The sequence below is a fragment of the Pelmatolapia mariae genome, linkage group LG3_W (assembly GCF_036321145.2).
Source record: "Pelmatolapia mariae isolate MD_Pm_ZW linkage group LG3_W, Pm_UMD_F_2, whole genome shotgun sequence".
NCBI lineage: Eukaryota > Metazoa > Chordata > Actinopteri > Cichliformes > Cichlidae > Pelmatolapia > Pelmatolapia mariae.
The window spans coordinates 52669270-52696736 of record NC_086229.1 but is presented as its reverse complement, the minus strand read 5'-3'; the positions used below and the strand labels follow the sequence as shown (position 1 = coordinate 52696736).

General features: G+C 42.5%; 2 protein-coding genes across 2 annotated transcripts; one reads left to right on the top strand and one right to left on the bottom strand.

The window, feature by feature from the left end:
• Positions 1–10686: 10686 nt before the first annotated feature.
• Positions 10687–13721, top strand: LOC134623693 (uncharacterized). The gene is made up of 2 exons (XM_063468723.1): positions 10687–10825; positions 12194–13721. The coding sequence occupies exons 1-2, from the start codon at positions 10687–10689 to the stop codon at positions 13702–13704; spliced, it is 1650 nt and encodes a 549-aa protein (XP_063324793.1). The 3' UTR covers positions 13705–13721.
• Positions 13722–23800: 10079 nt separating this feature from the next.
• Positions 23801–25492, bottom strand: LOC134623681 (tripartite motif-containing protein 16-like). Its single transcript, XM_063468716.1, has one exon. The coding sequence runs from the start codon at positions 25490–25492 to the stop codon at positions 23801–23803; it is 1692 nt and encodes a 563-aa protein (XP_063324786.1).
• Positions 25493–27467: the final 1975 nt, after the last annotated feature.

The following is a 27467-nucleotide window of genomic DNA, read 5'->3' as shown; positions in this document are numbered from 1 at the left end:
TTTTGTAAGAGCAGCACAAAGATGCAGAAACAGACTCTCTCTTAGTGTCGTTTTGCAAATACCGCTGTAATGTTACAGCTGCAGTAAAAACAAGGTGAAAATAATCAGGGTAAATTTAATGGTTACTGCAACAAAATGTAAGGTCTTCACTAAATGCCTCACCATCTACAATCTCTCTCTAATCAGTCGTGTTTTTAGGTTATAAAGCTGTAAAACCATAAAGGTCCACAAAAAACACCACAACAAGCATCACAGGGAAACATTAGTGCAGGCACACAGTGACTGTTTCGCTTTCAGCTTCTGCAGCCAAGCAGAAAATATGCAAATGAGGAACGAAATCCAACAGATTTAACAGAAGTAATGACCTTTTCTTTCTGTCTTGCTAAAACACATCACTAATAGCAGATACATTAGACATGTTTGCTTAATAAAGGAGAATCGCAGAAAGAATCAGGACACCAGCACTTAAGCAGCTAATACATAATAAAGGGAGCTGCAAAGGAAAAACAGGGAGAATAAAAACACCATAAACAACATCCTGACTCATCTGCATGAATCACAGCAGGTTCATCTGGAGTGTGTTTGTTTTAATTGTTGCTCTGAGTTCATATTTAAACACCTGTGCACACAGAAGCATCTCTGTCTTTTTGTACCTGTGGTCACATTAAGATGGGCAGTGGGAGACTTTGGAGAGGCTTGCCCACAAAAAATCAAATACAGTTGACATAATCTTCCAATAGCAGACTCTTTATTTCAGGATAAATCAAAAACCATAAGCTGAACATCTGCACAGCATCTGAACATGTACATACAGTCCTCACAACAGTCCCAAAGCTCATCATCTTGTTATGACTTATGGTTCCATAACAGGGTGTCAGTTCTGGAGTTTCCCCAAAATTACTGTTAACAGTACATATTCAGTCATAACCACACGAGCACTGCCTCTAAATAAAACTCAGTATCAGTACCCCAACTCTGACAGTGTATCTGTTCATTTCCTGTTGTTTTCACAAAGAGCTGGATTTCCCCCAAAAAACACACCATGATGTGAAGATGATAGTAATGAGTTACACACACCATCAGAGGGGGCAAAAGTACAGACATTCTTTACTTAAGTAGAAGTACAGATACCTGTGTTAAAAAAATACTCCAGTAAAAGCACAGAAGCAAATTCTTTACTCAAATAAAAGTGAAAAAGTACAGGTTAGTAAAGGTTTCAAGGTAACCAAAGCTTGTGCTATATTAATATAATAATATAATCATAAAATATTATTAGTGCACAAGAATACAAATATTATTCCAATCTAAATTCTAATTCTAATCAGTGTGCTTATTTTGAAACTGTTATGTGGGAAACATGCAATGAAAGAGGGTGACTTTGCCTCTAAACAGGAAAATGAGCAGTCAGGGATTAAAGTGGATTCAGCAGGTGGAGGAACTCTAAAATGGGTAATGGTGCTCAGTGTGGGGAAAAAATGATGGCCCACAATAATTTCTGATATAAGCTTCAGAAAGTTTTCTTAGTGTAAAGGCTGCAGTCAGCTCACCTGCTGCTCTTTGTGGATTTACACAACTGAACGTAACAACATGTACGCAGTTTCACCAGCTATCATATCTGATGTCCATCCCCTACACTCACACTATGCAGCTTCACACTAGACAGTATACAGCTGGAATAAAGTTTCAATTCAGTTAAATAATCTAAGCATCATTATCTTAAATGCAAATTAATTTCTGCCACACTTGATGTAACCATAAGCAGTCCAACTGTTTTCTATAATGAATTCACCACATGAATGCAAACTAACCTGTTTTTCCCGGACACAACAACACACTACTCTGAAGTACCACAACCATAACTCCAGCCCACTTTAATCCCTGAGTATAAACACTAGATGAACTTAATGGAACAAGTCTGTTTTGGAAATGTAAGGAGTAGAAAGTACAGATATTTATACACAGTTTAATAATGTAGGGAGTAAAACTAAAAATAAATACTCAAGTGAAGTACACATATGTGAAATATCTACTCAAGTATTTGTATTTTGTTAACTTCCCACCTTTGTAAACCAAACCAGTATCAATAAAACTTTATTAACATCCATCCGTAAATATAGATGGTACATGGGAAAAGAATCAAATGATGAAATGATTTTATGTTAAGTTTTTTCATTGTTTTAGTCTCATTAACATGGACTCACAGCAGCTCATGTACTGGTCACAACTATCAATCTATTAATCATTTTTCTCTCTCCCTTTGTTGTTTAGGCTTAAATAATTAAATAATTAAAAGATCAGTGTGTTTTCATCAGACTGCTCTCACATCTACAGGATAAGGTCCAGAATGTTTCATTTGACTGTTTTTCTACACAAACACGACCAACTGAGTACTTTTTAAAATTTCTACAGGTCTACATATACTTCAGCAGTAATTTTCTCTTTGCATTAGCAAAGACAAACAGACAAAACCACAAATAAATCCACCAGTTGAAAACAAGTTTTCATAAAGAGGGAAAAGAAAATCACTCCAGAGAATATAGACCACAAATTGTGGGATTTCTATCAAACAACTAACTAGTGAAGTCAGCAGGGTCTCCAGGATTGATAAAAAGTCATTAATAGAGCGGCTGAGTGCATGTGGTCTGGACTCTCGAGAGTCATGGTTCACAGCTGTAGAAAGATAAAATGCCAAGTATTTCATGGATGTAACCATTTTGAGATATTATGTGAGAAAAGCATAACAATGGTTTATTTAATAATCATTAATTAATTCAATTCATTTTTTAATTAGCCAATGAGCACAACAGCATTTGCCTCATGGGGCTTTATACAGGCCCGGGAAGCTGAAGACCATAAAAAGGTTCCTGGAGGGGCCAAGGATGAATAATTCTTGTTTTTAAGGACTTAAACGGAATTTTTAGGATTTTACTGTACTAATTAAATATTTTTGTGTGTTTTTGTAGATTTTTATTAAAACTTGTCAAACCTGTGGTGACAGCACCATGAGGCTCCTTGGTAGCAGAGTGTGAAATACTGTCTGTTTCCCAGTTATTGATTGTAATTCTTTAAAATGGTCAGTAAATATAATCAGATGACACTATGTTTAAAGAAAAAATGTAAGAAATTTCAACAAATCAACCAAGTGAAGAGTTCCACTTTAATTACCACAAGTCAAAGTGGACACAATTCATGGAAACTGTCCCCAGAGACCTAACCAAGCGTTAGGTCACGTTAGGCCACGTTAGGCCACGTTAGGCGATCGTGGCTCAAGAGTTGGCAGTTTGTCTTGTAATTGGAAGGTTGCCGGTTTGAGCCCTAGCTCCGACAGTCTCGGTCGATGTGTTCTTGGGCAAGACACTTCACCTTAGCCTACTGGTGGTGGTCAGAGGGCCCGGTGGCGCCAGTGTCTGGCAGCCTTGCCTCTGTCAGTGCGCCCCAGGGCAGCTGTGGCTACAATGTAGCTTGCCATCACCAGTGTGTGAATGTGTGGATGACTGAATGTAGTGTAAAGTGCTTCGGGGTCCATAGGGACTAAATAAAGCGCTATACAAATACAGGCCACTTACCATTTACATCGGGCAGTAAACATGTTCACTTCTGCTGTAATATTTAATACAACATTTTCACACGAGAATCGCTTTAAGATTTAAGTAAATCGGAGAGAAAAGTGCAGGAAGTGGATTAAACCACTGTCAGCCATATGATGGCTGTTTTTCACAACTACAGTAACCTTCAGACCTTCTATCATCAAACATTATATAGTGTTATTTACAGTGATTCATTTCCATGTACATTATTTTCCAGCCCACTTCAGCTTCACCACTGTTGTTAATAACGAGCAGAGGCGATGAGCTTCTGCTTGCTGTTCTGGGGTCTGCTGAGCTCTAAAACTGCTACTGCTACTGGAGTTTGAATGGTGGGGCAGCCACACAGCTTGTTATGTCCAGGTTAACAGTCCTCACAGCTGCAGAAAACCAGCGGATATGTTCCCCTTGTGTGAATCTGTTGGACTGTTTCTTGTAAGTGAATTCAGTGCCTGAAGATGAACACTAACAGCTAAGTGTGATTTAATTAAGACAAACACTTACTGACTTTAGTAGATTCAGTTACTACGGCAACAGTCCCTCCTCCTCCTCCCCCTCTTCGCCCTTTGCCTGATAATGTTGACTTCAAAACAGCTTCTCTGGCTCCCTCTGCTGGTTAAACTGTTGAACTGCCACATTAACAAGTTGATTCTGTAACCTGTGAGGTCAGTTCCTTAATCATTAATATGCAATAATACTAATAATACCAATAATAACAACTTTTCAAATGATTTTTCTTGTTTCTATATTTAAAATATAGATATAATATGTTTAACACAATAAATATTAAAAGTATACATTTTTCAGTAGAATTAGTAATCGTGTTTTTATTAAAATAAAAACATTTAAAGGAATTAAATAATTAGAATAATGATTATCTGAACCTTTCCATTAAGAAATTGTGTTCTCATTTTTTGTTGAATATCCCTGATTTAAAGCAACACTTACTGTTGGCTTCATCATAAATTCCAGGGCATTCCTAATATTTTGGCCAGTCTATCACCATACGTGAAGGGGAAATCATGTTAGTAACTAATTTCAACAAGAGCCTGGCACAGGAGCATGTTTATCACCTCTTTATTTAACAGTTGCTGTAGTTTTGAAAGCATGATTGGAGTGCTCCATATCATTTATTTCATTTGAGGCATGAGTTTCTGTTGCCAGCAGGGTGTTGGTGGAAACTGTGCTACTGTAGGCCAAAGATGAAGCGAGATGAGAGGGGGAAGGTTTGTTAGGAGGCAGAGAGGCATGTTAAAGGAGCCTCCAGGCAGGCGGAAAGGAAGATGAGTCAATATGCTTAAGTTATCAGTTTTAAAACAACGATCAGTGATTGTTCTTTTTAAAAGCATGTGACAATAAAAGTTTGTTACACTTTAAAAATTAGCAGTGGGTCATGGTGAAAGCAGCCACTCGTTTAACCTGAATCCTTGATTTGCTTTGTGACTGTGAGGTCTGGCTACTAGTTGTAGTTTCTTTTTATTGTTTTCGCTCAGCTTTTCAGCTCCATCTTTTCACCACTTCTTCCACACTAAACTTTTCCTACAAGCTGGGGACGGGCTGGTGAAGTTAAGAGATTTGATCGGACAATCCAGTGTCAGTAATGAAAATGAATGAATGGGCTGCTGTCAGTGGTTGTATAGCTGGTGCAAGCCTTTCATGCCTCCTCTGATAATTTCAATGGCAGATACTGAATCAAATGACACATCAAAGTTCATTCTCCTTTAATAACCACCGCTGTGATCCAACGTTTCTTTCACCTTTTCATACAACAGGTTACAATTACACAAGTGCTGCTGATTGGCTGAGGAAGAATAAAGTAGTCATGGTAAACCAATCACATGACCAATTTAACATGACATAGCAACAAGATGCTACCAAAGACATCCCTGAGTGTCCATTTCTGCCTTAAAAGTGTGGACTTCAAACTACCAGTTTTTAAATTGTGTTGATAGGCCACGTAAAACCAGAGTTATGATTACAAATATACGCAATGTTTTTTTTCCTGAATACTAACATTGTGTTTACTGTGGGAAGAGATGGTAAAATATGTATTTTCTAAGGGAAGCACTTGCAAGCATTCTCTGCTTGCTATGAAAAGAAAGAAAGAAAAAACCTGTGTTTCCTATAAGTGGAATAAAATTCTACTTTTTTATACTTGAGTTTTATGTTTTTTGTCTGATCCATTGTTTCAGATCAATTGTTTTAATATAGTATTTCAAAATGAAAAAAATAACTGTAAATTTTGACATGTAAAGTTGTGCTGAAAAGAATGATACCAAACAAGACAAGATAAACAGTTTTTAAAGGTGAATGTAGAGGTAAAATCCAAAGCAGACAAAATACCAATTATACCTAGTATTTAGTCACTTTTATAATAGTTTTATGAACCCATAAATTGGAAAAAAAAAAATACTGGGCCAAGAATGGACCCCTGAGTCATTCCACATAAGAGCAGGGTTTTTATGAGGAAATGTGTACCCCAGCCTTACAGTTAGGCTGGAAAGTTGCACAGTTAACTTTCGGCTGTGAAGTTAACTGTGCAGTTTCAGTTCTGTGCTTTATAACTTGAAATAATAACTTGAAATAATTTGTGCTATTTTTTCTAATACAACAGTTTCAACAGGACTTAAGTAAAAGTTTAAAGATCTGTCTACAGTTGGATAAAACTTTTGGAACAATATTTAATATTAGCAGGAACACAGTGTGAAGCCTTCTATAAATAACATAGTGTCAGAAATATCTTTCAATTTGCAAGAAAGAACATTGTCCTGGATTGATTGTGCGTCGATCCATTGGTAATTCCTCAGGGCTCCAGTAGGGGGATTCGCGCCTCTCGTCCTTTGTACAGAGGAGTGAAAGCGAGCGCTCTGTGTCAGTATCATCAGTCATATCTCCTCACCGTTTCCCCTGTTTAAGGTAACTGCATGCACAGAACTCTATGAAGGTGGCGTGTTATTGTTAACTGTTAGCCCTTCATCATTGTTTATTGTAAGGAAAGAGATGAATTGTGGACAGTTTTTGCTGAGAAGTTTCAGCTGAACTCCGTTGCTGTTTAAGCTAGCTTTCGCTGGTGTCCCGCCTTATTGAATGACAGTTTTTCTGCCACTATCTGTATTTAAGTTAACTACTGAAAGACATATACAGCGCTTAAAGTATTATTTCATTACTGTGGAAAGTCGGTGAATGTGTCAGGTGACATATGTGATTTAAAAAAGATGTATTTACCTTATGTTACAGTTCAAGTGTGCACCGTCCAAATACTCTCATCAGTTAAAACAGGCCAACTTAGTTTGGAAACTGTGGTCCTGAGACTGAGTGTATCCATGCAGAGAGAATATGGTTTGGGTTGTGTTGTTTTTGTAACAAAGACGAGTGAAAACGAGAAAACGTGAAACGTGATCGTTCATTCACCTCTTATCATTATTTCCATGGTTTAAGGGCACAAAAATACCAGCAATCTTTACAAAATGTTTTGTAAATTCGCACAAATGGGAATAATGGCGTTAAAAGTTTTTCAGTAACTAGTAATCTAACTAATTATTATTTCTGTCGTTACAATGGTGTTGCCATTACTAACAAGAAAATGCGGTGTGGTCAACACACAGAGGGTTAAAGCTGTCTTTAGTTCACAAATATTTAAGAGAAACCGGCCAAATTATAAGCCTGAAGACAAGACGTTATTGAAGAACACAGATGTAAGAGCGGTCAGACTAAGGACAGGTAACTAGCAAATTTTTATTATAACTCTGTATGTTGGAAGGACTGAAATAATGTTTCAGTATCTAACATTTGATCTGTGAGTTTATTCTCCCAAAACAATACTTTTATTGTTTTGACATTTACAAACTGAGGTTATTTTTTATTATAAATATGACCTTCTGAATTTACTGTTAAATAACCTTTTGGTGCCACTTTGACTTCTTTCTGATATATTTAATATTGAATTAGTACAAGAACAACATTTAAATGGCATATAAACGTATTGTTAGGAAAATATAGAAAACGGATAACAAAAGGTCAAAGCAGCATCTATTCAGTGTGACTGACAGGTGATCTCTGTGCAAAGTAAAAACAGCACAACCGTGAGCTCTCAGCAACTCCCATCTCAACAATGATGGAGACAAAAAAAAGTGGAAAATAAAACACACATTTTAACAAATTGTCCATCAGTGGCTTCTGTCTATTTCAGTGTAATGAACTCTGCAGTATCTTCATGATCCAAAAAATCAAGTCCAGCATAGAGCGGCTGAGTGAATGTGGTCTGGACTCTGTGGAGGAGAGTCATGGTTTCAGAGACACTGTAGAAAGACAGAATACCTGCTCTGTGATCCAGGTACACTCCTACTCTGGAGGACCGAGGACCTGAGAGGGGAGTTTTCACATTGTTGTGCCAAAATATATAACTGTTTGTGTCACAACAAAATGACCAAGATTTATCATTTAATCCAAATATACATTCACTGAGGCCGCCATCTCTGCTGATATTCTGGTATGCAACTGCTACACCAATTCCTTCCCCTCTCCACTCCACCTCCCAGTAACAATGTCCAGTCAGGTTCTCTCTACTCAGGACTTGACAGTAATAAGTGAATCTGTCTGGATGACGAGAATAAGACAGTGGATAACTCATAAATTTTGCTTTTCTGTTTCCTTCAGATAATAACAGATGTGGGTTTGCTGTGTTTGGATCCAGTGTGATTTCACATGAATATTTTAAGAATCCAGCTCTGGTCTTTGGCTCTGGTGGTGACAGTAAAACATCCTCTTCAGTGACTGTCAGTGAGATGTTTGTCCATTCCTCTCTCAGAATGTCCTGTAGTTTATCTCTGGTCTCTGACACAGCTGCTGTCACATCCTCAAAGTAGCTCAGAGGACGAATATTGATGCTGGATGAGTGTGTAGACTCACTGAGTGCTGACAGTGAGGGGTAGTTGTGTAGAAACTGGTTGTGATCCTCTGTGTGTGAGAGCTGCTCCAGCTCGCCGTCTTTCCTCTTCAGCTCAGCGATCTCCTGCTCCAGCTTCTCCTGAAACTCTTTGACTCGACTCACTACAGTTTCCTGCTGGGATCTGACCTGCTGCTTCACATCAGAGCTTCTTTTCTGGATGAGACGGATCAGCTCAGTGAACATCTTCTCACTGTCCTCAACTGCTTTATCAGCAGAGCCATTGATGGCCTCCACCTCCTGTTGAAGCAGCTTCACATCTTTCTCTCGCTCCTGGATTCTCTGCTGGATGTTTAGTCGTCTCACCTCGAGCTCCTTCTGCTTCTCAGTCCTTTCTGCTGCAGCTGGGACTGTTTCATGGCCTTTATGTTCATCCATTGTGCAGAGATAACAGATACTCTGCTGATCAGTACGACAGAAAATCTTCATCACCTCATTATGACGAGAGCAGATGTTCTCCTGGAGCTTCTTGGAGGGGGCCACCAGCTTGTGTTTCTTTAATGGAGCTGCATCATAGTGATGTTGGAGATGTTTCTCACAGTAAAAGGCCAGACAGACTAAACAGGACTTGATGGGTTTCAAATTCCTCCCAGTGCAAACATCACAGGCCACATCTTCAAGTCCAGCATAGCAGTGATCAGCTGGAGCAGCTTGGAGTCCAGTCTTCTTCAGATCCTCCACCAACTCTGCTAACATGACGCTTTTCTCCAGGACAGGCCTCGGTGTGAACGTCTTCCTGCACTGAGGGCAGCTGTGGATTCCTTTACTGTCCTCTTTATTAAAGTGGCCTTCAATACAGTTCATGCAGTAGCTGTGTCCACAGGTTGTAGTCACTGGATCCTTCAGTAGATCCAAACAGATCGAACAAAAGAATGTCTCTAAATTCAGCTGAACTTCTTTCTGCTCCATTTTTCCTCTTAGCACCTTTGAATGTCTCAAACAAAGAATTGCTGTCAGACTCTGTTTCATATAGACTGCAGATAAAAAGGTGCAGTTTGGACTTTGACAGCAATTATAACATTTAATTTATCAGGTTACTATCAGTTTAAACTTTGTTGTGTCCTCTGTCCTAGTTTCTGTAAAAGTCAGCACTGTCTGCAACTAAGATAACAACTGAATCTAACGGCAGCTCAAATTACAGCAACATCCACAAATAGACTTGCATCTTAATTACTGACTCCAGATACAGCAAAAAATATTTCCTCAAAGTAAAACCGATGAAATTTTAGCAATACCTGTGATGAAGCGTGAAAACTTCTGACCTAACACCTGGTACCAACACCAACCAACTCCAACTAAAGTATTCAGTAAAAGTTCAGCAATACCAGGGTCGGAGGTCTGCGCTATGACGGAGGTTCAGCACAGCCATGCTTTCTTTGAGTTAGCTGGCTTAACAAAACCAAAAGCATCAGTCTGACCCCAGATGGCGGTTAGCAACTTTCTTTTCTAACTCAGGCTTGTTATGTTTGCAACACACTCGGGGAAGTAAACTTGAAATGGCAGCTTTATTTGATGGAAAAAAAAACTCCTCAATTAAAACTTAAACAGAAACAAGCAACTAGAAACAAAAACTAGGTAACTAAACTTGAACTACGAAAATACTCGGAGCATGGAGGAAACACACAGCACGGAGAGGATATGATGCGACAACAGGCAGGTGAAGACTGAGGACTATAATACACAGGCAGGATAACGAGAGGATGGGGAACAGGAGGAAACACAGCTGGGACTAATCAGACATAATGAGACGACGGGAATCAAAACTAGAACAATAATCAAGGAACATAATTACAATAACTGAAACACCAATACCAACCCAACCCGGGCTGGTGGTGGGGAGTCCAGGAAGGAGGGCTCGAACAAAACAGTACAAAACAGAAGAGCTCATGGGGACGACTCAGAGGTTGACGGCACAGGAGTGCAAAACAAATCAAATCAGGAGGCCAACCTGAAGGCCAACGGCACAATACATAAAAGGGCAGTTCAGGGGGCCAACCCAGAGGTCAACAGCACATAAGTCCAGGCAAGAGCAGGTCTGGAGGCTGACCACGTGGAAAGCAGCGGCAGTGAGGAAACAGGTCTGGAGGCCGACCACACAGGAAACAGTGGTGGCACCACAGTTCAGGTGGCCGCCCATGGCGTCGCAGATGCCAACCGATGGTTGTGGACGTGGACAAGCAGGCCGTGCTGGATGTGGACGTAGATGAGCAGGCCATGCTGGACACAGACCAGACGGCGCAGGACCAGACAGCGGCACAGCAGCCCCTGAGGACTGAACAGCATGTGCTCTGCTCAGGCAGCAACAGCAAAATGAAGTCCACAGCTGGCTGAATAAACTCACAAAAGCTTCTAGCAGAAGATGGAGTTCGCTGGGTTGATTTGCCTGAGCTCTCAGGGGAGATGGGAAGCTGAGACGGCCAGGCTGAGCTCCCAGGCTATCAGGCCATTTCAGCCTCTGGGGAAGCTGTGGGGACTGTCAAGGTAACTTTCTTGACCTCACCGATCCTTTAATATCACAGCTGGAGAAGAAGAGTCAGATGAGGCTGTAGTATCCTTTTATCAAAGCTTTATTACCAGTGCGCATTGGGAGATCCCACTACATGCAGCCACGGCAAGCACTAAGTGGATCTGAGGAGCACTTTCTCAGTTTGTTCATTATAAAGGCGTTCCCTTAAGGGGACTGCCCCTATAGTTATCTAGTAGTCACACAAGCATACTGCAACATTGACACCTCTAGGTACCCCAATTGCGTCAATTTATGTTGGGGAGGTCAAAGTCAGGTCAAATGAGTTCAGTGCCTGATGGGCTAACGCATGCCTCCTACTGCGTTGCTGTTAGCCTCTATCTATAGAGGACTATCAAGGGCTATAAAATAAAAGACGCAAGAGACAAAAGAGCAGAGGTAACTCAGTAGGTAGAGTGTTCGCCTCATGATTGGAAGGTCAGGGGTTCAAAACCACCAATTTTGAAATTTGGTACCTTGAGGTACCCCTGAGCAATGTATCGTCTCTACACAGTACTCCCGAGGTGCTGGATTGGTGGCTGCCCACTTCATCACTGAGTGAATGGGTTAAATGAGAGAAGTAATATTCTACGGGATTAATAAAGTATACATTATTATTATTAGAAGACTTGACACAGAGACGTGGAACCAAAAATACATGAACAACAATAATCAAGGAAAATAATTACAATGACTGACAAGACTCTTTGGACTCCAGGAAGAGGTCCGAGCAGGTGTGGAGGAGGAGCGAGTAAGTAGAGCTGTAGGCCTCTTTGCTTCAGGATCTGTGCTCGCTCACATAACAGTGAGCATTTACTGGTTTGTGCCTGCAATAGGACTGCTTTGTTCACATAGCAGAGGACTGTGATCTGTATTCACAACCAGTGTAACAAGGCCTTTTCTACCTGTTCCTGTCAGAGAAAATTTAGAGGAATGGGTGATAGAGATCTACAAATAAAAAGCAAAAACAAAATCTTTTTGCTTTCAATAATATAAGAGAATAATGCTGCAGAGGTTTGTTCATTTGATCATCACAGTGCATAAAATGGTAGAATAAGCCTAAACATATGAATGGATCTACAGGGCGGGCCATTTATATGGATACACCGTAATAAAATGGGAATGGTTGGTGATATTAAAGTCCTGTTTGTGGCACATTAGTCCACATTATTCCATCCATAACGGAACAACCAGTCAAGAGCTTGGGGAAACTCTTTGACTCCAGCCTGAAAGACTCTACTGCCATTCAGAAGGCAAATGAGGAGCTGGGAGCGTGGCTCATTAAGGTGGATAAGTCCGGCCTGCCTGGAAGATTTAAAGCCTGGATCTACCAGCATTCCATCCTGCCCCGAATCCTGTGGCCCTTGCTTGTCTATACAGTTCCAATAACTACTGTGGAATCTCTTGAAAGGAAGATCAGTGGCTTTCTTCGTAAGTGGCTGGGACTTCCCCGCAGTCTCACCAGCGCTGCCTTGTATGGGGCAAGCAACAGCTTGCAGTTACCTTTCAGTGGCCTCACAGAAGAGTTCAAGGTGGCTCGCACACGAGAAGCCCTACAGTACAGAGATTCTAAAGACTGCAAGGTGGCATCAGCAGGTATTGAGGTAAGGACAGGAAGAAAGTGGAAGGCTGAGAAGGCAGTTGAGGTGGCAGAGTCACGCCTAAGGCAGAAAACACTGGTGGGGGTCTTAGCAACAGGGGGAGCAGGCTTGGGGTACTTCCCAAAGGCCCAGGTCAGCAGGGCACAGGGAAAGGAGAGACACCAGCTACTCCAGGAAGAGGTCCGAGCAGGTGTGGAGGAGGAGCGAGTAAGTAGAGCTGTAGGCCTTAAGCGGCAGGGAGCATGGACAAGGTGGGAGAGCACCTTGCAGCGCAAGGTCACCTGGGCAAACATCATGCAGGCAGACTTCCACCGGATCCGATTCCTAGTGCAGGCAGTATACGACACTCTGCCAAGCCCAGCAAACCTCCATCTGTGGGGGAAGAGCGAGACACCTGTCTCTCCCCTGTGCTCTGGAAGAGGGACCCTAGAACACCTCCTTAGCAGCTGCCCAAGGGCCCTGGCCGATGGTCGGTATCGTTGGCGGCACGACCAGGTGCTCAGAGTAGTTGCTGAAAAGATTGTCTCAGCAATCAGCACCAGCAAGCATCATCATGCTCCGAGGAAGGCAATCTCTTTCATCAAGGCTGGAGAGAAACCCCAGGTGCGCCCGAATTTAACATCCGGCCTCCTCAACACAGCCTCTGATTGGCAGCTACAGGCTGACCTGGGTAAACAGCTAAAGTTCCCTCAGAACATTGCAAAAACATCCCTCCGGCCAGACATGATAATTATTTCTGAGGCCTCAAAACAGCTGATCATGCTGGAACTCACAGTGCCTTGGGAAGAGCGGATCGAGGAGGCCAATGAAAGGAAACGAGGAAAGTACCAGGAACTAGTGCAGGAGTGCAGGGGAAGGGGCTGGAAGACTTTCTATGAGCCCATAGAAGTGGGTTGTAGGGGCTTTGCAGGACGATCACTCTGCAAAGTCCTAGGCCAGCTGGGCGTGGCTGGGGCAGCCAAGAAGAGGGCCATCCAGGCTGTGAGTGAAGCGGCAGAGAAAGCCACAAGGTGGCTGTGGATCAAGAGGGCTGATCCGTGGGTAGCTACTGGTACGCAAGTCGGGGCCTGATCACCCCCGGCTGGGTCGCCTGGGCGAGGGTGTATGATGTTGTGAGACCCGAAACACCTGATGACCCCAGAATACATCACTGAAGATGCGTACCAGTGCATCCAGGAGATGTGTCTTTTATAGTGAGGGGGCAAACTCCTCAAGATGGGTGGTGACCATGGTGGCCATTTAGAAGTCGGCCATCTTGGATACAACTTTTGTTTTTTCAATAGGAAGAGGGCCATGTGACACATCAAACTTATTGGTAATGTCACAAGAAAAACAATGGTGTGCTTAGTTTCAACTAGAGCTGGGCGATATAACGATACGTATTGCGAAATAACTTTTTCTCGATAGAAAAATTAAACTATTGCGATAGACCTCATCTCTCTTGCTCTCTTAAAAAAAAAAAGAACAGCCAATCCAAATTAAGTAGTGCAGAGCCGAACCAATCACAGCCGCAGCATCACGTCACGTGACTTGTTACGTACAGCACAAGTGCCAAGCCGCACATGTGTATTTGTTTGGGAAGCAGCTAGCCGCCGTGCCGCCCCGGTAATGGAGGAAATGAGTGTGCCGACTAGAGAAAAATCAACCGAGAGCGTGACCGAAGGTTACCGAAGAGAAACCCTGGTTCCAATGCCAAAGAGATTGTCGAACGGAAGGGCCATAGAAGTTCCGTAGTGTGAAGGTATTTCGGCTATTCAGTGTTGGGGAGTAACGGAATACATGTACCGCCGTTACGTATTTAAAATACAAAATATGAGTAACTGTATTCCGTTACAGTTACCGTTTAAAAAGGTGGTATTCAGAATACAGTTACTTTGCTGAAATAAAGGGATTACACGGCGGTATTTTCCTGTTTCATATTGTCGCGGGTCAGGACTGTTTGGGTTTTGTTTGTCCTGTTGTTCAGGCGGCAGCGTTACGGTTGCCATGGTTACAGGGTGACGCGCTCTCTCTGTGTGTTTCCTGGGTGAGAGAGCGCCTTTTTCTTGTTGTTGTTGTTGTGCTAAGCTAATAGGCAGAATGCTACAGGCATAGCCCTAAAAAATGTAGCCTGATGGGCAGTGTAGTCCGTGCTGCAGGGAGAATGGACTGCCATACCCGTTATGTATCTGTGAACGCGAGGAGGGAGAAAAAGGAAACGTACAAGCTGTCAATGAGCAGAAACGGGAGCTGGACGCATGTAAATATAATAATAACCACTGCAGCCAAGAAGAGTGCCTGACGAGCCCAGTTGTAAGTAAGCTATTAAGACTCGACTGTACACTGTGTTTGTGTTTTCCTCCGGAACAATACGTTCCTGTTGGAGCAGCCTTTCAACGCCTCTCTCTGTCTCTCGCTAGCAAAGTTGACCCAGACAACAAAGTAAAGCTATTTTTCGGCTACAAGCCCGACATATTAGCCAGAGGTCCCTTTACTATGGTTCGGAGCCGCGGACCTTCAGTAATAGTAATAAATAACACAGCAATAGTACATTCATGTAGTTGTAAAAAGCATGATAATATATTAAGTAATCCAAAGTATTCAGAATACGTTACTCTCATTGAGTAACATAACGGAACACGTTACAAAATACATTTTGGGGCATGTATTCTGTAATCTGTAGTGGAATACATTTTAAAAGTAACATTCCCAACGCTGGGCTATTTCTAGTCTGACAAAAAACAGAGTAGCGCGCACTGTAAATTGTGCCGAAAGCAAGTCTGGAAATACAATAAACCGGTGCATGCTCAATCTCTGACTGAAAGCGCTAATTCATCATTCGGCTTTTGTCAGACTAAAGTTTATTTATATATATATATATACATACATATTTGAGAATTTCCTTTTAGTTCTCAGTTTATTTGATATTGACAAAAGTTTGTCTGTTCTTCTGTAAAACAAACTAAGATTTATTTTTAGAATTAATATTTTGTTTCTAAGTGGAATTGACAATTTAGTAGTCTGTTTTGTTTGTTCTATTTTGAAACTTAAATGCTTTAGCGGCTGCCTTTTGTGTAGTTTGCAATATTTGCCTATTTATCTGAAAAAGTCTCATGTTCCTTAAGTACATCTACCCTGTTGAACTTATTATGGGAAATAAATATTTAAATCAAAACAAGCTACTGATTATTTCACATTTTACTTGTGAGCAACGGCACATTTAAATCTTACAAATATAGTTATTTGGCTTATATCGTGATATATATCGTTATCGCCTGAAATGAAAAAAACATATCGTGATATGAAAAAATCTTATATCGCCCAGCTCTAGTTTCAACGTAACTTTATTCTTTCATGAGTTATTTACAAGTTTCTCTGTGTTCACAGCCATTGACATGTCGAAGAGGTTAACATGTGAGGAGCGGATCGAAATCGTGTTGATATCTGGTGGCCGCCGTAACCGGGTCATTGCAGCAGATTTCAATGCAAGACACCCTACGAGACCACCCATCTCCCATGCTACAGTTAGCAAACTGCTTGCTAAGTTTCGTGAAACTGGTTCAGTGTTGGATTTGCCAAAATGTGGACGCAAGAAAACTGTCACTAATGAAGAAACATCAGTGGCTGTCCTAGCTTCATTCAGCAAGAGCCCACAGCGTAGCACTCGCCGCATGTCACTGGAGAGTGGCATTAGTCGAACATCCCTTCGGCGGATATTAGCTACTCACAAATGGCACCCTTACAAACTCCAGCTACTGCAGCATCTCAACGAGGATGACCCGGATCGGCGCACAGAATTTGCAGAATGGGCAAAACAAAAATTGGAACAGGACCCTCAGTTCACGCAGAAGATTTTGTTCAGTGATGAGGCAAACTTTTATGTGAATGGTGAAGTTAACAAACAAAACCACCGCTATTGGTCTGACACTAACCCACATTGGATGGATCCCTCCAAGACTGTTGGAACAACAAAAGTGATGGTTTGGTGTGGTATATGGGGTACAACGATAGTGGGTCCATTCTTCATCAATGGAAACCTCAAGGCCACTGGATATTTGAAATTGCTACATGATGATGTGTTTCCCTCTTTATGCACTGAAGCTGGCACGTTCCCTGAGTTTTTCCAGCAAGATGGTGCGCCACCACATTATGGGTGCCTGGTCCGAGCATTCCTAGATGAACAGTTTCCTGGAAAGTGGCTTGGTCGTCGTGGGCCAGTTGAATGGCCCCCAAGGTCTCCCGATCTGACCCCCTTAGACTTTTATCTTTGGGGTCATCTGAAGGCAATTGTCTATGGTGTGAAGATACGAGATGTGCAGCACCTGAAACTACGGATACTGGATGCCTGTGCTGGCATTTCTCCTGCGGTGTTGCTATCAGTGTGTGAAGAGTGGGAGAAGAGGGTTGCATTGACAATCCAACACAATGGGCAGCACATTGAACACATTTTATAAGTGGTCAGAAACTTGTAAATAACTCATGAAAGAATAAAGTTACGTTGAAACCAAGCACACCATTGTTTTTCTTGTGACATTACCTATAAGTTTGATGTGTCACATGGCCCTCTTCCTATTGAAAAAACAAAAGTTGTATCCAAGATGGCCGACTTCTAAATGGCCACCATGGTCACCACCCATCTTGAGGAGTTTGCCCCCTCACATATACTAATGTGCCACAAACAGGACTTTAATATCACCAACCATTCCCATGTTATTACGGTGTATCCATATAAATGGCCCACCTTGTATATTACCACTAGTTGCACTTTCAGCAAATTTTGAACTGCAGTCATTTAAACATTAAAGGTTACTCACTGTGTTCAGCTTTGACTCTGACCAGAGTCGTTAGGGTCAGGTGTGTGGAGAATGGATAGAGAGAGACGACCCAAACAAAGGACTTGCAGGCTGGCTGAGAATATGCACCATTTTATTGACGGAAACTGAGAGAATGGAACACAAATGACTAAATGAACAGGAAACACACACAAGGAGTTGATGGCGAAGTGACCAGGAACAGAGGCAAACTGAGAGCTTAAAAAGACAGGATAATGAAAGGATAGAAAACAAGATCCATAACAAAAAACTAGCAGGTCAGGAGGCCGGCACCTGTGCAGCAGCAGAAAAGAAACAGTTCTGCGGCCAGCATCAGAGCTAATCTTCAGGCTGGCCACAGGGGCCACCATCGACCGACAGAGGTGATGGGACACCTCAGGTGGCTTGCTTGGCAAGCCTACCCCAGTGTTGATTGGCAGGTAGCCGGCGGCAACAGAGACGAAGGCCTTGGGTGGCTTGGCAGGTGGCCAACCGCAGTGTGGTTTGGCAGATGGCCAGTGGCGCTGCTTGGTGTGGACCTCTGGCTTGGACGAAGCAGGACCAGACAGTGCAGAAACCTCTGACTGGGGCTGTGCAGTGCTCACAGCAGGCTCAAGTGGCTTTGGCTGGGGCTGTGCAGAGCCCCCAGCAGGCTCTGGACTGCAGCTGGAGCTCATGTTGAGGGCTGGCCATTCTCTCCCTCGGATCAGGTGCAGGGTGCAAGGAGGGGTTGGGTCCTGGCTGTACTCACCCTAGGAGCAGGCACAGTGTGCAGTAGCTAGCTGGACACCACAGGAAGCTTACGGCAAACCACAGGACATTGTCGAGGTGAAGCTGCTTAGTCACGTCGAGGCAGGAGAGCTGACTGGTGAGGAGGCAGATGGACTAGCGAGGAGTGGAGAGGCGGAAGATTGGCAAGTGATGCCCACTCTCCTGGACAAACTCAGGTGCAGGCGAGACAGCAGGTGCAGGAGCAGGGTGTCAACAGGGACCCCCCAGAGCTCATAGTTGGGGCGGAGCCATGGCTTCCACTGAGTCCATTCCGTGTTCGTGGTCACGGGTCTTTTCGTACTGTCGTGACCAGATGTGTGTAGAATGGAGAGAGTGAGGTCCGAAATGCAGTACTTGCAGCCTGGCTGAGAATATACACTGTTATATTGAGTGGAACTGAGAGAATCGATCACAAATGACTTAATGAACATGAATCACACATAAAGAGTTGACGATGAAGTGACCAGGAGCAGAGATAAACTGAGGGTTTATGTTGAGTCTGTGCTTCCACAGCCCCCACTAGTTTAGAGACTTGTTCCTCATGAAGAACAAAAACAAGAAAGAACATCTTCAACCGGTCTTTTACTCGCTAGCGAGGAAAGGCTTGGTCAGAACCAGGCTGTGGAGCTTAACGCTCCTCACTTGTCTCCAGCCCAACTCCTTCAAAGAGCAGCCCTCCTCGTAGCCTTTTGTTGAAAAACTGTTACAATACACAATAGTTTACACAACACAAGCACCTCCCACCGTAAAACCCCCCAATGGTTCTAAAAGACAAGGCACTATATGTATGTATGTGCACGTGTATGCATGTGCAAGAACGTGTGTGTGTGTGTGTGTGTGTGTGTGTGTGTGTGTGTGTGTGTGTGTGTGTCATGGGGGTGCGTTTGTGTGACCTCCTGCTCACCAAAAGGATCATAAAAGCAGGAAGCTTACAACACAAGAAACAGATCTTTCAGATAGGATGTATCTACAATAAAAAGGAAAGGAATGTCTTTGATCATATAGTTTGAACCAAGACGTTACAAATTTAAGAAACACAATGACACAATGGCTGGAATAAATCTATCTAATGAGGCCAAATCACAGCAGCAGTCGCCTCAAGGCACTTTATATTGTATAGTAGATACAGAGAAAAACCCAACAATCATATGACCCCCTATGCACAAGCACTTTGGCGACAGTGGGAAGGAAAAACTCCCTTTTAACAGGAAGAAACCTCCGGCAGAACCAGGCTCACGGAGGGGCGGCCATCTGCTGCGACCGGTTGGGGTGAGAGAAGGAAAACAGGATGAAAGACATGCTGTGGAAGAGAGACAGAGACTAATAACAGATATGATTTAGTAAAACTAAATATAACACACACGGAACTAAAGACTGGGTTAATAAACAATGACGAAAAGTCCAAACTGAAAACACTGCATCGAGCAAGCGAAACAAAGAGAGATAGCGAGACTTAAGATGTGAGATTTGTGACGTTTACCATGTTTGGAGTCTATAGTTAGTGTGCTGTCTGTCTTGTGTAGTTAGTATGTAGTGTAGTCATTATTTTGTTTTGTGTGTCAGTTATACTACTACTACTATACTAGTGAATGTCACAGTTGCTGCAAAAAAGCTACCAAAGGCAGATTGCAGTATAAACATTGTCTCCAGTTGGAAAACACAAGGAGTGATACACCTCTTGTTGTCAGACCTGCATGGTTTATTCCTGTGGTGTTCTCCTCTGTCTTGACAGAAACTATTTTTTGGAGTGGCACAAACAATTTGTGCACCTTCTTATTTGGTGCAGAACACCAGATTGTTCTATGAATAGTTTTAAATGGTTATATAGGCCTTGCCTACATTTTTAGGTAAATAGTTGCATGTAACTTTGTTGTTTGCAAATCCTGTGCATAGTTTTTTCAAATGTACAATTTCTATTTGCATTTCAAGTTATGAAAATGATTCATTAAACATGTTTCTGTTTTTTACAGTAAAAAAAATAACTTTTTTCCACTCTGATTTTATATTTTCTATCTGAATTTAGATGATTTATAATACACAATACACATATAGTATGTCAAAATGAAAAAAATAAATATAAATTCAGACATATGAGATTGTGCTCAAACGAATGATACCAAACAAGGCAAGGTAAACTGTTTTTAAAGGTGAAATGTACAGGTAAATTCAAAAGTAGTCAAAAACGGCCAATTATATCCGGGACCCTAGAGGATTAAAGTGAAATTCATTTTATTTATTGAATTGGTTCTTGGTGATAAATATCCTTCAGATGTAACTGATTAGTTTTAATAATCTGTCTTTTAGCAGCAAATTCCTTATATCATGCAGAGTTTGTGCTGCTGAAGCTTTTAACATGAGAGTCAGATAAATTAATTTAAGCCTTACAAAGCAAGTCAGTGAGGAATTAGCAGGAAGTGGACCAACCCACATGTGAGCCTCTAGATGTCTGGGGCCTAGATCTCCTCCATGCCTGCTTCATGTCCTGGGGGACAGGGCTATGGCTCTCCACACCTACTATCAGACAGTCGACTATCAGTGATGTCAGGGTTCGATGAGGAGCAGACATTTGATCTGATCATCACCTTCTCCTTACGAATTGCCGACTGTCTGAAGCGACCGTGCTCCTTCGATGTTAGATGGTTGCATGATGCAGCCATCAGCTCCTTACCCAGGAAATGGCAGACAAAAATTCAAATCTGTTCTGGGATGAATTCAAGACAACGATAACCAGCACCGCAAACTCTTAATGTGGGCCAGCCGTGTGGCGCCTTCAAGGAACTCTGGATCTTAGATCATTCCTGGAATCTTATCGTCAAGCACCAGCAGGTGTAGTCATTCCAGGACCAGATGACCCTTGACCCCATGTCCCAAAAGAAGCACGTGGACGAGCAAAGAATCAGAATCAGAATACTTTAAAATATTTCAAAGATGACTTATAGTGAGAGACAGGTCAAGCGAGACAGGTCAAACACAGCTGACACCGTGACAAGTCTGAATGGACAAAAATTGAAAGACACAGAGGTGCAAGAAGCCGCAGATAGGAATGATACCAGGACTCTTTACTGCATTGTCTGCGAACTGACAGGAGCTCGAAGTGGACTGTCCCTGTATGCTAGCAACCGAGCAAGACAAAACAGTGGGCCAAACATTTCAGCGGCATACTGAATTATCCCGAACAAGTCCAACTGCATGATGTGGGCGACTTGGAGCCAGTGGTAGACTTCGACATCGGCCTGATCGCTGTCAGTGAAGTGAAGAAAGCGATGCAGCTGTTCAAAAGAGGCAAAGCAGCTGGGCTGGACAAGATATCCATCAGGCTATTGAAACATGGTGAACCTGCGCTACAGACCACCCTCACAAAACTACTCAATACCTCCTGAACATCGTCACAAGTACCCAGTAATTAGGGGGCTGGGGGCTTTGGGCTATCCTGGGGCACTATGGTATACCTCAGCTGTTTGTCGATGTATTCTGAAGTCTCTACCCCTAATCCCACTGTTGTGTACAAACCAAAGATAGCTGCACACAATTTTTTGAGATCAACACGGGCATCCGACAGGGATGTGTGTTATTGCCTTTACTTCTCCTGCTTACAATTGATTTCACCATCCAGCGATCGGTTGATCAAATGCACACTGGTATTTTCTGGAGAGAAGCGTGGAAGCTCGTCGATTTGGACTTCACTGATGGCATTGCACTCCTGGGCTCCGCTCAACAAGATCTTTGAGCGCTTACAGAAGCACTTGAAAGAGAGGCAGTAAAAACTGGACTACGAATAAGCACCAAGTAGATAAAGATACTTTGTGTTGGTTATGCTTGCATTCAAGTACCAGTCATGATCAGACAGCAACGAGTTGAAGAAGTAGAAAATTTCATCTACCTGGGCAGTATTATTTCAAATGACTGTGTCTCAGATTGAGACATCTGCTCCAGGATTGGCATGCTGTCCTAAGTTCTCCGATGGTTACAACTTATCTGGAACTTTGCTTCACTGAAAATCCCGATCAAGATTCATCTGTTCAACTCCATTGTCATCCCAACCACTCTGACTGCAAGTGAGATATGGCGATCAACAAATGCATCAATCCATCAGCTGAACGTGCTTCAACAACATGGTGAATATTGAAAATCTCATATCGGCACCAGATAACGAATGAAGACGTGCTACAAAGAGAAACGCATTTTCCCCCTAGCGGGACACATCTTACCCCTTACACCTACCCCTCCACTGGCCAACCAAAGTTGCCATGACATGGTTTCCAAGTGGAGGGAAACGCAAAAGAGGACGACCTACAACCACCTGGTGCCGGACCCTAATAGACGATATGGAGCATTCTGTCACGGCAGGGTGTGCCGGTGTTTTTGAAAACAGGACCCAAGGAGCAGACACTGAAGGGAGGAGTTGCTGGCTGAGCAAAATGTGATCCTTTATTTGGATGATGGCAAATGAGAAAACATGAAACCAAGAAAACTAAGAAAACTGTGAACACTGAGTAAAGTAAAGTACTATGAAACTCAGTGAAAAAAACTATGAACACTGAGTAAACGATGAGACGCAGTGAAAACAAAAACCTATGAAACACTATGACTGAGACTATGGTGAGGTAAACAGACGACCTGACAATGAATCAACAGAAACACACGGACTAAATACACGCAAGGGTGATTAGGGAAAGTGAAAACACATGAGGACACAGCTGATACACATGATATAATGACAGGATGGAGGAAGTAAAACTAGATACAATGAACTAGGAACAAAAGTCTCTTTCAAACTAAAACAGGAAACATGGAGACACAAAGACAACAGAAGCTTGACAGACCTAAATTACAAAAAAAGGTGCCAAATAACCCAAACCTCTGGGTCAGAGACCCAGCCCGTGACACATGCTGAGGTTAACTGGAATAAAGCCAAAGCAATTACCTCTGATCATGGAAAGCATTGGCTGCTCAATGCACCGCAGAGATTACGAGGAAATAAGTGCTAAGTTATCAAAACACCGTTGTTTTTCTTGAACTAAATCAGTTTTCAATTAAAAAGCTTTTCTTGTTATTTTACCTAACAAATGCATATGATTTATCTTTAAACTGTCTCTTAACCATGACCTCTAAGTCACATAAATGAGGCTTCCATGTTTAGATGACAGCAAATACCTGGTTCATATCTACTCTCATCTGTCTCATTTCATTGTCCTATTAATCATAGGAATGCAAATGTACTCAAATCAATCCTCTCAAAGGAATTAAAACAAGAAGACTCAAACGTAAAATGATTTTATTTACATATTCCTCATAGTAAACAACTTTGACACAGTCAGAACATTGATTGAATTTTCTTTCTGTAAAACAGAGAAAAACTGTTCCTTTAATTTGAACAAAATTTCAGATAAATGTAAATATAATTTAGACATTTCTCGGTTAAAACCAATTAATTTATTAACTAGACAACAAATAATATGATGTCAATTTAGCACCCACAAAGTGTGACTGACAAGTGACGTCTGTGCAGAGAAGAAACAGCACAACAATGAGCTCTGAGAAACAATGTTGGAGAACATAGAAACTGAAAAGTAATCCAAACCAACTGTTCTTAAGTAATTTTTTGTCTATTTCCGTTTTGTGAACTCTGCGATGTCTCCACCAGAGTACAATATAATACTGTGAAAAAACCAAAGTCCAGCATAGAGTGGCTGAGTGAATGTGGTCTGGACTCTGTGGAGGAGAGTCATGGTTTCAGAGACGCTGTAGAAAGACAGAATACCTGCTCTGTGATCCAGGTACACTCCTACTCTGGAGGACCGAGGACCTGAGAGGACAGTTTGGACTTTGTTGTGCCAAAATATGTAACTGTTTTTCTCACAACGTAATGCCCAAGACTTGTCATTTCCACCAAGTGCACATTCATTTGACCTGCCTACTCCGCTGATATTCTTGTATGTGACTGCTACTTCAACTCCTCTCCCTCTCCACTCCACCTCCCAGTAACAACGTCCAGTCAGACTCTCTCTACTCAGGACCTGACACATTACAGTGAATCTGTCTGGATTATCAGAATAACACTGTTGTTGTTTCATTAAAGTTGCTTTTCTGTTTCCCTCAGATAATAACAGATATCTGTTTGCTGTGTTTGGATCCAGTGTGATTTGACTTGAATATTTTAAGAATCCAGCTCTGGTCTTTGGCTCTGGTGGTGACAGTAAAACATCCACTTCAGTGACTGTCAGTGAGATGTTTGTCCATTCCTCTCTCAGAATGTCCTGTAGTTTATCTCTGGTCTCTGACACAGCTGCTGTCACATCCTCAAAGTAGCTCAGAGGACGAATATTGATGCTGGATGAGTGTGTAGACTCACTGAGTGCTGACAGTGAGGGGTAGTTGTGTAGAAACTGGTTGTGATCCTCTGTGTGTGAGAGCTGCTCCAGCTCGCCGTCTCTCCTCTTCAGCTCAGCGATCTCCTGCTCCAGCTTCTCCTGAAGCTCTTTGGCTCGACTCACTTCAGTTTCCTGCTGGGATCTGACCTGCTGCTTCACATCAGAGCTTCTTTTCTGGATGAGACGGATCAGCTCAGTGAACATCTTCTCACTGTCCTCCACTGCTTTATCAGCAGAGCCATTGATGGCCTCCACCTCCTGTTGAAGCAGCTTCACATCTTTCTCTCGCTCCTGGATTCTCTGCTGGATGTTTAGTCGTCTCACCTCGAGCTCCTTCTGCTTCTCAGTCCTTTCTGCTGCAGCTGGGACTGTTTTATGACCTTTATGTTCATCCATTGTGCAGAGATAACAGATACTCTGCTGATCAGTACAACAGAAAATCTTCATCACCTCATCATGACGAGAGCAGATGTTCTCCAGGAGCTTCTTGGAGGGGGCCACCAGCTTGTGTTTCTTTAATGGAGCTGCATCATAGTGAGGTTGGAGGTGTTTCTCACAGTAAGAGGCTGGACAAGATAAACAGGACTTGATGGCTTTCAGTTTCCTCCCTGTGCAAACATCACAGGCCACATCTTCAGGTCCAGCATAGCAGTGATCAGCTGGAGCAGCTTGGAGTCCAGTCTTCTTCAGCTGCTCCACTAAATTTGCTAACATGATATTTTTCTCCAGGACAGGCCTCGGTATGAAAGTCTTCCTGCACTGAGGGCAGCTGTGGATTCCTTTACTGTCCTCTTCATCAAAGTGGGTTTTAATACAGTTCCTGCAGTAGCTGTGTCCACAGGTTGTAGTCACCGGATCCTTCAGTAGATCCAAACAGATGGAACAAGAGAAAGTTTCTTGATTCAGCTGCACTGCTTTTTGTGCCATTTCTCCTCTCAGTGTCAGTGACTGTGTGAGTTTCAGTTCCTTACAACTGAAACCAGTCTGACCTCTGATTTCTGCAGTGAATGGAGCCTCTCAGCTCTTACACGTCACCACATGTTGGTTACACCCATCTTTAAACTCCAGATCTGAAGGTAAGGGAACGAGGAAATGTGTGAACAGAGGTGCTGTGTTTCGGTGAGAAAGAGGAGGATTATCAGGTCTGACTTCTTCCAGTGGTGCCTTATCCTTTACTGCACCATTAAGTTACCTTTCAAAGACTTCAGCAAATCTGGAGAGGAGAGTGGTGCAAGTTAAATAAGACAACTGGTTTCTGAGATGTAGAGAGAGGAGTTAATGGAGGAGATAATGTCAAAGAATAAATATACACATTAACATTACAGAGAGACATATCTCAGCATTTTCTCTATTTTCAGGCTCCAGTTCTGCTTTTAAATGTTTCAGTTATTCAGCTACATCTTCTTCATTTGCGGAGCTGCTTTTATCAAAGCTCTCCAAGAGATAATGCTGCTATGGATAATGTGTCTGTGATGCATATATGTTAAAAAAAAGTTATAGATGAAATCAAGGCTGGATGTTAGGACACCTGTAGGTTGCAGGTTTGAGTTCCTGTTCAGGTACTGACAGCTCTGAGGTGACTGCTTTTTTACATTCCTAACAAAAATAAGAATAATGCACAAAAACCTGACAAGTTAATAAAAAAAAAACACTCATTCGTACTGGTCCATATGTAGCATCTGCAAGATGGCTTCTACAGGCTGAAGAACAACTGGAATCAACGTCTGAGTGTTTATTTCCTTTGAGAGCACCACACATAACAAACAAAAAGACAGACACCCTGTAAGCCATCAGAACAAGAGCTGCTCAGTTTTTTAGTGTATATAGAAATTTTTTTATAAATACTGCTGCAATTAATTAATACTGAATTGCAGTCAAAGCAAGATGAAAACAATCAGGGTTAGGGCTGTGTGATATGACCAAAATCTCATATCCCGATATAAGACATCTATCGTCCCGATAACGATATAAATCATAAAAATGTAACATTTTCTGTAAATTCTGTGAATCTCGGGCAGCTCGACTTGCTTGAAGTGTTTCCAGCTGGGCGTCGTGTACCTGGAGTCGAGTGTTTTAACCGATGCATGAAACTACACATTTTTAAACGGCCGCCGTTTTCTTTGTGAGCATTTATTACACAGCGTGCTGCGGGGAAAAGCCTGTTCTAACGTTTGAGTCTAACGGTGTGTTCACACCGAACGCGATAGAGGCGGCCAGAACGTCAGGTTTACATGAAAAGTCAATGGAAAGAGCGCGATGACACGCGATTGCGCGTCCGGCGAAAATTCGGAAGCATATTTGCGTCGCGAAAACGCCAAAACTCGTGAAACGCGCGTCAGTGTACCGCGTTTGACTCGCGGAAAAAACCACGCGCGTGAGTTTTTGTGTTGCATTTTGTGCATACGCGTGTTTCGCCTCTACCGCTCGAGTTGGAAAAATTTGAACTCCAGCGTCAAATCGCGCCGCGTCAACCAATCAGGAGCCTGGTGACGTGGCTGTAACCAGGTCAAAGGGGCAGATCCAGCCAAAGCCCTTCATACTTCATTCAATATGGAGGGAAGGCTAATCAACGCCGTAGCAAACCACCCGGAGCTGTACGACACCAGCTGCTTTCTGTACCGAGACAGGAATATAAAGGACCGAGCTTGGAGGAAGAAATGTGAAGAGATCGGGCAACCTGGTAAGTTCATTCATTTCTCTTTTTACATTTTTCACTGACCCGGGGAAGCCGCACAAAAGCTAGCAAGCCACCGCTATTTTCCCACTGATGTACAAATACCGTTCTGCTTTTATGCATGTTGTCATATAGGAATATATTTTGTTTATTAATAAACAGCACACAGTGGTCCCGCTCATCCGTCACTGCCTCGCTTTTTCGCTGATTTTTTTTTTGCACAGTACA